The 11,543-nt window shown below is 42.5% G+C and overlaps 1 protein-coding gene across 1 annotated transcript; it reads left to right on the top strand.

The window, feature by feature from the left end:
• The first annotated feature begins 204 nt into the window (after positions 1–204).
• On the top strand, positions 205–11,304 carry CCNA1 (cyclin A1). The gene is made up of 9 exons (XM_043477991.1): positions 205–315; positions 696–881; positions 4,580–4,826; positions 5,013–5,137; positions 5,593–5,816; positions 7,444–7,648; positions 9,157–9,270; positions 10,379–10,512; positions 11,023–11,304. Exons 2-9 carry the CDS (start codon positions 717–719, stop codon positions 11,072–11,074), a joined length of 1,266 nt encoding a protein of 421 aa, XP_043333926.1. The 5' UTR covers positions 205–315; positions 696–716; the 3' UTR covers positions 11,075–11,304.
• Positions 11,305–11,543: the final 239 nt, after the last annotated feature.

Below are 11,543 nucleotides of genomic sequence, written 5' to 3'. Positions count from 1 at the left end.
GCGGGGGGAGTTGAAAGTAATTAGCTCTGAGCTGGGCCGCAGACGCTGGGAGCCCGGCGCCCCGGCTAGAATCTATTAACACCTCCGTCCCCTTCCGCCCCGCCCCGCCCCCGCCCCGCCCCCTTCAGCGGACCCTTATTCCCGTCCTCGTGTGCATTTGCTAATTGTTCGAGACTTATGTGTAAAGAGATAAGACTGAGAAGAGCGAGGTCCGCTGTGGGTTCCAAGCAGATTTTGGGGCCTTTTGTCTTGTGGGAGAAAGGCCGCAGAAGAGCATTCTGCTTGTCACTTGAGAAGGGGACGTACTTTCCAACAGTGATGTATCCTGGGTCACTGGTTTGCAGGGAATGGGGTGGTGGAGTGATGGATAAGCATCACAGCTAGGAAAGACACGGGCTTGTAGGTTTGGACGCCCCACTAATGTGGGGGTTAGTGTCTTGGCTTGGAGGTTTGTCATATTCCCTTGCCAGCCATCAGCCAGGTATTGGAAGAAAGGCTGGAGAGATTCAAATCACCGTTTTGATTCAAAGTGGCTTTGATCACTTGCACTGTGGCTCAGGCCCTTTCAACCCTAATAACTGCAAGGAAGATCATGTGTCACAGGGCTCTGTCTTCTACAGAGTCTCAGCATCCTTGGATCCTTGGTGGAAGAGGCTGACTAACCGGCATGTCTGTTTCTCCTTCCTTGACAGCAGTAAGCTGTGGAGACTGAGGCTATGCATCTCAGCAGCTCCAAGAGTGGAGTAGTGCTGGCTCCAGTGTCCCGAGGTCCTGATGCCTGTCAGATGATAACCAGAGGCCAGTTTAGCCAGGATCCGCCACAAAGAACAGTCCTAGGAGTGCTAACTGAGAATGGGCAGTACAGGAGGACCTGTGGCCAGGTAATGCCTGAGAAGAGCTGGGAAGGCCCTCGTGTCTTGGTGGGAAGTGGGATCTCTTGAGATTTTCTGCACAAACTCCCCTTGAGTATTCAGCCCTGGAATCTGGCCTATAGGGGCATTGATTTTTTAAAAGAGCACTTTGTCAGGTCCCTTTTTCAGCTAGCAATATTGAATAATTTTCTTTGTTATTAGGAACTGTGTAAGTCAAGTATGTGTAAAGTCACTTAAACGAAAGTGAAAGTGAAGTCGCTCAGTTGTGTCCAACTCTTTGTGACCCTGTGGACTGTAGCCTACCAGACTCCTCCATACATGGGATTCTCCAGGCAAGAATACTGGAGTGGGTGGCCATTTCCTTCTCCAGGGGATCTTCCTGACCCAGGGATTGAACCTGGGTCTCCCACATTGCAGGCAGACACTTTACCCTCTGAGCACCAGGAAAACACTTAAGTTCTGGGCTAAAAGGAAATTGTGAATGCACCAAAATAAACTATTGTTCAGTTGCTAAGTTGTGTCCGACTCTTTGCAACCCCATGGACTGTAGCCTTCCAAGCTTCTTTATCCATGGAATTTCCCAGGCAAGAATACTGGAGTGGGTTTTGATTTCTTTCTCCAAAATAACTTGTGGTACTGGTGTTTCTCTAGATCAGAATGGTATTCAGATTGACCTAGGCTGTGCCTGAAGCATCTCCGATAACCTTTAAGTTCATTGGTGATGGTGTTAGAATAAAGATTGAATCACAGTATACTAGATTAGTTCCAAATGTGTGCTTTGAAAGGCGGCTTCTCCCCAGGATCATGGACAGTTGGGCAAAAGATCGTGGGCCATCTGATGTCCAGTTGCTTGTGCTTAATTAATCATAGGTACCTCCCTTAACAGAATGTAAACAGAGGGTAAATAAATTCAACACTTGTTTGGATCCTTAGGAATGAATTTTGAGATTAAAAAACAAAAAAACTTCCTCAAGTCTATTATTACACCAGCTTCTCATAAGCTTGTATATCTATAGCAGAAGGACATTGGCAGTAGTATAGTGGAATAGGTGGGCAGGTATCCTTTCCATTTTATAGGTGAGAAAATTTGAGAGGTTTGAGAAAGCCTTCCCACCCAAATAAAAGTCATGATGGAGGCCAGATCAGAAGCTTCTCCTCATCTACTGACTACTCCTACTCCTCTTCTACACAACGACACAAGTCATTTGTGTTTTGGTGGCATCTGGTTAGTGGGAGAAAATTACCCAAAGTAATCTGTTTCAAGCTTTGAGAAAAACGGAGTAAAGGTGGTTTTAACAAACAATTTGCTTAGCATCGTGGTGTACTTCTTTAAACATGAAGTCTAACACAGTGGGGGAAGGAGTGAGTGGGATGAATAGAAAGAGTAGCATTGGAACATGTACATTACCACATGTAAAACAGAGAGCTGGTGGGAATTCACTGCATGACGCAGGGAGCTCAAACTCAGTACTCTGTGACAATCTAGGGGGGTGGGATGAGGTGGGAGGTAGGAGGGAGGGGACATATGTATGCCCGTGGCTGATTCATGTTGATGTATGGCAGAAACCAACACAAATTGGAAAGCAAATATCCTCCAATTAATAAATAAATAAATAATTAAAACACAAAGTCTAAAACCTCTCATGAATCGTCAGTCAGCCCTGGTTTAGTGGTTTCACTTTAAATTCATAACTGTTAGTTAACCTCTATGTTGCTTGGTGCTACCTCTACATTTCCTGGTTCTATTCCTCTACAACTTTCTTATAGAAATCTTTTATTTAATACTTTCCCTTGTCTCTTTATCCTCCAAAGCCTCTATCTCCGTTCGGCCTCTCAGCTTATAACTTTATATCCTATTTTCCTAAAAATATAGATGCAACTGTAAGAATTTCCACATGCCCCCATGTGTCATATACCTGCCACCCTCCTCCTGCTACGTGACCTATGTGTTCCTGCTCTTATGCAAGGTGCACCCCCATGTGTGAGGCACACCTGATGCCCTCTTGCCTCTTCAAGGATGTCATTCCATCAGCTCTTCTTTCTTTTCCTAGTTTTCTCTTCTCTACTGAGTCAAACCCAAATGCAAATATATTGTGATTTTTTTTTCCCAATCTTAAAAACCTTTCAACTACAAAGCTCTTTATAGCAACTGTCCCATTTATAGCAGTATTTCTTGAGAATTTTTCTACTATAAACTCTATCAGGATGAGGATTTGAGATGTCAGGTTTTCTGCTGTACTCCCAGTGTTTAGAAAAACCATGCCTGGCCAAGGTAGCATGCAAGTATTTGTTGAACAAATACTCTGTCTCGATTTCTTCTTTTGTTCTCTTTGGCTCAATTCTTATTTAAAGTTGTAAATATTTGTTTTAAAATTATTATCTATTTGGCTGCAATGGGTCTTAGTTGTGGCTTGCAGGTTCTTCAGTTGCAGCATGCAAACTCTTAGCTGAGGCATGCAGGATCTAGTTTCCTGACCAGGGATTGAATCCAGGTCCCCTGTATTGGAAGTGTAGAGTCTTAGCCACTGGACCACCTGGGAAGTCCCTCTCTATGACTCAATTCGTAATCCTTTCCTTACCTGTCTGAACGGCACCGTTTGACATTGTTGGTCATTCTTTCTCTCTTCCTTAAAGTAGTTTCTTCTGACTTAGCCCAGAGAACATAGCTCTCTTCTGGTTTCTCATCTCGCTCACTGGTCACACCTCATTATCTTGGTTCTTCTTCATCCACTCTCTGAAAGTTAGAGTGTGCTAGAGCTTAGTATTTGATCTGAATTGGCACTCACTCCCTTCACAATCTGTTCAAGTCTCCTGGCAACAAATACCATCTTTCTGTTGATGATTCCTTTTTCTATCTCTGGTCTGGAACTCTCAGCTAAGTTTCAGGCTCAAGTTAGCTATCTACTTGACATCTCCACTGGGATCATGCAGTAGGCATCTCAGACTTAGGTGAAACCAAACACTGACTCCAGCCCCAACCTGCTCTTCCCAAAGTCTTCCTCGTTTCAGTAAGTAGAATATCCATTCTTCTCATTATTTAACCCCAAAATGTTGTCATCCTTGACTCTTCTTTTTCTCCCACCCCACATTTAATTTGCTGAGAAAATGCTGTTGATTGTACTTTTAAAAATGTCTAGAATTTCATTTCTCTTTATCATTATGTCATATAATAGTGTTCCATAGCTTGTAAGAGAATTAACTCATAGTACACATTTCTAAAAGCATCGTGTTTCTGAATAAGTGTGTATAAATGGGAACTTTCCAGGAGCCTGTTGACTAAAAGTTGACTTTAAGGAGGATTCTGTAACTATGTTTCAAGAACCTTGCTGGGTTGTTATAAAAACCTGGCATGCTACAAGCACAAAAGCTGATTTACAGTACCCCCCCCCCAGCCCCCCAATATGTGCTACCTAGTTCACTTTGGAGGAGTTTTTCTTTTTTTCTATAATTTTGCGTTCCTTTGATAAATACGTGAGGAAGATGACAAATTTTAGGTTAGCTCCTTCCCCAGATGTCACATATAGACAGAGATAAGGGCAAAGTAATCCTTTGGAAGCTTCAGGTTCTGAAATTCAATTGCAGACATAGATATTTCAAATTCAGATTCCTCTCATCTTTCCAGCCTGCTGGTTTGAGTCACATGGGTTCTTAGCACCTATGCGGGCTCTGGGGTAAGCCTCTAACACAAAAAATTCATCCTTTTCTAGGGGCTCACCACACTCAGGTGTTTCTCTGGATCAGAAAATGTCTTCCCTCCAGCTGGAAAGAAAGCGTTGTCCGACAGCAGGGTTCAGGCACCTGCCAAGCAAGGATTTGACATCTACATGGATGAGCCTGAGCGGGGGACCAGAGATAGCTGCCCAGGGCGAAAGGGGATGGCCTTAGAGGATGCGTATGAAGTAGACACCAGTGCACTCAAGTCAGACCTTCACTTCCTGTTGGATTTTAACACAGGTAATGGGACTCACCCATGGCTGACAGTACCCTGTCTTTGTCATCGCCTGCAGTGTTCAGTAGCATAGAACTAGCAAGAGAACTCCCAGGAGTAGTAACTGTTTTCACAGCTGCCTGTAGAGGGTTAGTGGATGGAACTAGTTTTGAAATGAAATGTCTTACCTGATAATGTTGAACCCCCTGCAGTTTCCCCTATGCTGGTAGATTCATCTCTCCACTCCCAGTCTGAAGATGCATCAGATTTTGGTACCGATGTGATAAATGTGACTGAATATGCTGAGGAAATTCATCAGTACCTTAGAGAAGCTGAAGTGAGTTTTCCCAACTTCTCCTTCAATTTCCAGCACCCCAAGCACTCTGTATTAAGATAGTTATGTGCTCTTGGCCATGACCACTAGCGAATGGCATTCTTGTGTCATCTAAACATGAGAACGTTTATGAAAAATAATAGTTGGGTATGGTGAGTAGCAGTTACTTGGACTATGTCTCTATGTCTCAGAAGGGTTTGTATATTAAGTATTTCAGTCTTGGGAAGAACCATTATTGCCATGTCCCCCCTCCTTGAAGTTACTCATTAACTAAATTGCATCACAGAGTCAGAATTGCACACTTGTTCCATATCATGATGTACAGATTCCTCTGGCTTTTGACTGAGTTTCCTGCTAACCTTTGCCCATGAGCTTTTTAAAAATACCAAATGTACTGTGAAGTGATCCTTCTAAGATAACAGGTATTTAAACATCAAAGAAACTCTCTCCCCAAACAGATAAGACACAGGCCCAAGGCACACTACATGAGGAAACAGCCAGACATCACAGAAAGCATGCGGACCATTCTGGTGGACTGGCTGGTTGAGGTCGGAGAAGAATACAAGCTCCGGGCAGAGACCCTCTACCTGGCCGTCAACTTCCTGGACAGGTTTCTTTCCTGTATGTCTGTTCTTAGAGGGAAACTGCAGCTTGTAGGAACAGCAGCTATTCTCCTGGCTTCGTAAGTCCTTCAGCTCAAATAACATGAAATGTCAGCCTGTCTAAACACTTGATTTCTGTTCCCATTTATTGGAGAAATATAGTGCTTGATAATTAAAACTGACTCATGCCTCCTTGGATAAAATATCATTATTTTTACAGTGTTTACTGAGAAACTGAATCTCACCACATGTTCACTCTTCAATTTGGATGTTTAAGATCCTCTTAACGACAAATTCAGGAGAAGACAATGGCACCCCACTCCAGTACTCTTGCCTGGAAAATCCCATGGACGGAGGAGCCTGGTGGGCTGCAGTCCATGGGGTCGCTAAGAGTCGGACACGACTTAGCGACTTCACTTTCACTTTTCACTTTCATGCATTGGAGAAGGAAATGGCAACCCACTCCAGTGTTCTTGCCTGGAGAATCCCAGGGACGGGGGAGCCTGGTGGGCTGCCGTCTATGGGGTCACACAGAGTCGGACACGACTAAAGGGACAGCAGCAGCAGCAATGACAAGTTTAGTATCATGACTAAGGCAACCATCAGCTCAAATTCAGAATCTAGTTTAATTATTTTGTAGTATAGTCTTTTGGCTGTATTCTACTGTGAGTAAAAGCCCTATTTAAAGAAATTTGGGTTTATGAAAGCCTTCTCCAGGCTCTAGCAAGTGACTCATAATAACCCAGTTTATTTGGTTACAGTGAATAAACTATTTTAGCTAATTCCTGTTACTATCAGTCATTCATAACAATATCTATTTGTGTAGAAAAGGTCTGGGTTGTGGCTAAAAGTGAAAGTGTTAGTTGTGTCCAACTCTTTGCAACCCCAAGTACTGTGGCCCACCAGGCTCCTCTGTCCACGGGATCCTCAGGCAAGAACACTGAAGTGGGTAGCCATTCCCTTCTCCAGGGGGTCTTCCTAACCCAGGGATCGAATCTGGGTCTCCTGCATTGAAAGCAGATTGTTTACCATCTGAGCCAACAGGGAAGCCTTATTTGTGTAGAAAAGTGCTGGGATTGTGGCTAAGCTTCTTTTAAATAAGTGACCAGATGGTGAATAGTAGTTTCCTTTCTATTCTTCTGGTCTCAGACTTTATACTTATTAACTACTATAATTTTGCAAAAATTTCCCTGTGGAAAGGAGAAACAAAAGCAAAAGCAAAGAATTGATACCAGTGAAATCATTATCTTTCTCTCGGATAGATAGCATCTTTTGCTAATTCAATAGAAAAAGCTGAGTACAATCTTTAAAAAAAAAAATCTAAGTCCTAAGGAGGTTGTTTTTTTTTTTTTCTATCATCATGTTCAACATAAAATTCTTTTCCACGAAATGAAGTTTGTAGAATTAAGAGGAATTTACCCGCATGTCTGTCATTCAGAATCTTTCAGCTTATCAGACGCCAAAACCTAAAATCCCTAGTTGAAAATTGTCTCTTTACTACTCATAGCAGTAAGTATGACATATCCTTGTCATACTCATGCTGTTTATGGAAACAAGCTTCTGTGTTTTTTCACACCTGTACCATTTCATGATTTATAAGTGATATTTAAGTCTACAAGGGCCACGTGACAAGCCTGGTTGGGATAGCACAAGAAAGAGAGTCAGAGGGTCCAGGCTTTACTTTCCCAAACTCTTTCCCTTTTGTAGGAAATATGAAGAAATATATCCACCCGAGGTAGACGAGTTTGTCTACATAACTGATGACACCTACACAAAACGACAACTGCTGAGAATGGAACACCTGCTCCTGAAGGTCCTGGCGTTTGATCTGACAGTGCCAACTACCAACCAGTTCCTCCTTCAGTACTTGAGGAGGCAAGGAGTGTGCGTCAGGACTGAGAACCTGGCCAAGGTAGGCCACGTGACTTCCGAGAACCTCGGTGCCAACGGGATAAAAAAAGTAGCCTCCTTCAGTTCTTCCTTCCTTTTCAGTTCTTTGCCTTGGGTCCAGAAAAGCTTTTTAGCAATTGGAAGAGAACTAATTTGAAGAATATGACTTCTGCTTACGAGATGTTTCCATTAATCATGTTTGGCAGATGTGGGTTGTCTAATCACCCACAGGTCTTAGAAAAAAAATGTAAGCTTGGAAACCATTCTCTTGTTGTATACAGACCATAGGCAAGCAGTACCTCTTTGGTTTACAGAAAGGAAACAAGATAAACATGGTTTGATTTGGCTCTAATCTCATTCTAACATGTTAAGTAAAGAAGCACTATTTGGTCATTTTGGAGTCCTAGAACTTTAGTTAGATTCACTGTAGTATTGATTTGGAAAACCTGGTTCCCATCCACTATGATATAATATATCTGGTATTTATATGCAATGCAAAGAGCAAGAAGAACATCTCTCTAAATTTCCCAGTATGTTTCTTTTAATCTGATAAGTCCCCCCTGGTACTGTTCTAGCCAATGAACTGCATGCATTTGCCTGATAAATTTTTAATTGATTTTTTACTGGAATATACTTCATTTACAATGCTGTATTAGTTTCTGTTGTATAGAAAAGTGAGTCAGTTATACACATATGTATATCTACCCTTTTTTAGATTCTATTCCCATGTAGGTCATTATAGAGTATTGAGTTTAGTTCCCTGTGCTCCCTCACAGCTTAGTTGGTAAAGAATCTGCCTGATCTGCTGGAGAAGGGATAGGCTACCCACTCCAGTATTCTTAGGCTTCCCTTGTGGCTCAGCTGGTTTAAGAATCCGCCTGCAATGCGGGTGACCTGGGTTCGATCTCTGGGATGGGAAGATCCCCTGGAGAAGGGAAAGGCTACGCACTCCAGTATTCTGGCCTGGAGAATTCCATGGACTGTATAGTCCATGGGGTCACAAAGAGTCAGACACGACAGAGCGACTTTCACTTCCCTGTGCTCTACCGTAGGTTATTAATTATCTATTTTATATATGGTAGTGTGCATATGTCCATCCCAATCTCCCAGTTTATCCCTCCCTACCCAACCCGATAAATTAATAGCTATAATATGGACATATTTTTGCCTTTCACTGAAGACTCCAGTCTATTCCAGTGGCTAGAGGAATGCTATTTGACCATCATAAACTTGCACTACTAGTATAGGTAACCTACCACATACACTGTACAGATAGACCAAATATTGATCCTTGCCTATACAATATTGAAATTTACTTGTAATTAAATGTATTAAAACATAGATATTATTCTGGTTATGGACAGGCATGGTGATTACTGACTCAGTGAATACTTTTGAGCATCTATTTCTGTGCTTATCACTAGATACACATTGAACAAAGATGACAGTTTGTTCCCTTGACATTTCTAGGTTTACTTGGAACCTTAGCCAGATTCCTAATTCCAATGAGACTTTCTCTCTTGTGCTTAGTACGTAGCAGAACTGAGTCTCCTTGAAGCTGACCCGTTCTTGAAATACCTTCCTTCACTGATAGCTGCAGCTGCTTATTGCCTGGCAAACTATACTGTGAACAGGCACTTCTGGGTAAGATTCCAACTGATTGTTTCTAGATGATGCTTAGGCTTCCCAGGAGGCTCAGTGATAAAGAATCCTGCAGCACAGGAAATGTGGGTTCAATCCCTGGGTTGGGAAGGTCCCCTGGAGAAGGAAATAGCAACCCATTCCAGTATTATTGCCTGGGAAATGCCATGGACAGAGGAGCCTGGCAGGCTACAATCCATGGGGTTGCAAAAGAGACTTAGTGATTAAAAAACAACAAGATGATCCTCAAGGCCTGTCTAAAGTCTATTTAGTAACTCAAGGCTTAAAACTGGTGGGCCTGTTAGGAGGAAGAGTTAGTTTTATAGGGAACTAGTTGCCTAACCCCTGGATTACAACGTGTAGCTAGTCAGTGTTCATGGCTTGGACTCTGTGGCTTAGCTCACTGGGGTGCAGAGGGTGCAGGAAGTCAAGGAGATGGTGGTGACACACTCGTTCAGTGGAAGCTGGCCTGGAAACCCCAATGTCTACCCTTATGTAGGGAGTGCCCTTGTAGCGTAAGCACTGACCACTTCAAGGCAAAGGATGTTGACTCTTCCCCTCCATGTAAAAGAACCTCAGTCCAGTTAGGATGGTCAGAGGTTGTATGAGGCTTTCAAGGGAACAGGGAATTATTGTTGCTTCTTGGCTCGTGATAGCTGGCAGGATTAGAGATGGGCCCCTAAGATTTGGTTCTGAAGGCTCACTTTTGTGCTAAGAGAGCAGGGCATCTACTTTTATTTTCGAAAATTCTTATTTCTTATTCTGCATTTGGCTAAGAATCTTTCCATATTCTATTTAAATAGAGTGTTCAAGTAAGTTGAGGCTCTTCAGGGGCCGATAAAAATCCTGCTCATAAGAGAATAAACTGCCCCTAAATTAGGCATTTATAATTGTACAATACGAGCAAATTTAGAACTCTGATTGTTCTTCCTAATATCTTGTTCCTAAAGGCTCTGAATAAGGATTATGGTTTCTTTTGAGATGAACATGGATACTTACTAAGTATACCTATTAATTCCCTTCAGTTCACAGTTTTATCTTCAGATTTCTGATATCATATATTAAGATCTTCAAGTTCTCTGATACAAATTTCTTCTTTTGTCTTGATTAGCCAGAAACCCTCGCCACATTTACAGGCTATTCATTAAGTGAAATTGTGCCTTGCCTGAGTGAGCTACATAAAACGTGCCTCAGTATACCCCATCGACCTCAGCAAGCAATCAGGGAGAAGTACAAGGCTTCAAAGTAAGTTCCCGAAATTCTCTTATCTAGGCTCACTACTTAAAACTTGAGTAAGTGATAGTAATTTCAGAATTAAAAAACAGAACAAATTGTATATGGTGCTGGGCTGAAAAGTAGGGTCGCATGTCAAACCGAGAAAATCAGTTTGGCAGGGCCTAGATTTATAATCTGTCACCTTGTAGAGTAGCAGGTGGCTCAGTAAAAATCTGCCTGCAATGCAGGAGACCTGGGTTCAATCCCTGGGTTGGGAAGATCCCCTGGAGAAGGGAATGGCTACCTACTCCAGTATTCTTGCCTAGAAAACCCCATGGACAGAGGAGCCTGGCAGGCTACAGTCCATGAGGTCGCAAAGAGTCAGACACAACTGAGCAACTGACACTTTCCAGAGTACATCTAGTCAGCCAGCTCGTTCCTTTCTGTTAAAACTACCAGACGGTTTTCTGGGGCCTACGTGAGGTTTTATGAAACCAAAGTCCTTGGCTCGCGCTGAACTTGCCATGGGTCTTGTTTCAGGTACATGCACGTGTCTCTCATGGAGCCACCCACAGTCCTTCCTCTGCAATGAGTTTCAGAACCGAAGCGCCTTCAGGATTTAACCTCCTGATCAACAGACTTGGTCGTGATTTTTACAGGTTTTCTGCAGGTTGCGTCAAACTAGTGTTGCTGCAATATAGGTGACATACTTTTTAGAATGTAAGTGTATTTAGGTTCTCTTAGACATAGTAGCTTGTAATATAGTCTAGTACTTTCTAAAGAATAAACCTGTCTTCTGACCAGGTGTTAGACTTATTTACTGCTGACTATGGCTGACACGCTTGCCTGGAATTTTAGTTGAGAGTATTACAAATGTCATTTCTATTTTAAGAGTGCTTCTACATTGGTTTTATAAATCTGGTATGCTGTTAGGATTAAGTGTTCTGAGGAATCCAGAGATTTTCATGTTTGGTAAATCACTACCCTGAGACATTTTTCTTCCTATCTTTTTACTTCTCATGTAGCTCTCCATAAACTGGCAAGGGTGAATGCCAAGTCTA

This window comes from Cervus canadensis, chromosome 9, assembly GCF_019320065.1.
Source record: "Cervus canadensis isolate Bull #8, Minnesota chromosome 9, ASM1932006v1, whole genome shotgun sequence".
Classification (NCBI taxonomy): Eukaryota; Metazoa; Chordata; class Mammalia; order Artiodactyla; family Cervidae; genus Cervus; species Cervus canadensis.
This window is presented reverse-complemented; position numbering and strand designations above follow the sequence as displayed.

What these genes read in the sequence shown, in the direction of transcription:
- CCNA1 (XM_043477991.1), top strand. Translation starts at nt 717, where the DNA reads ATGCATCTCAGCAGCTCCAAGAGTGGAGTAGTGCTGGCTCCAGTGTCC. An exon ending in GCAGCTATTCTCCTGGCTTC is followed by an intron (nt 5,817 to 7,443) that starts GTAAGTCCTTCA and finishes TCCCTTTTGTAG; the next exon opens with GAAATATGAAGAAATATATC. An exon ending in CTGTGAACAGGCACTTCTGG is followed by an intron (nt 9,271 to 10,378) that starts GTAAGATTCCAA and finishes TGTCTTGATTAG; the next exon opens with CCAGAAACCCTCGCCACATT.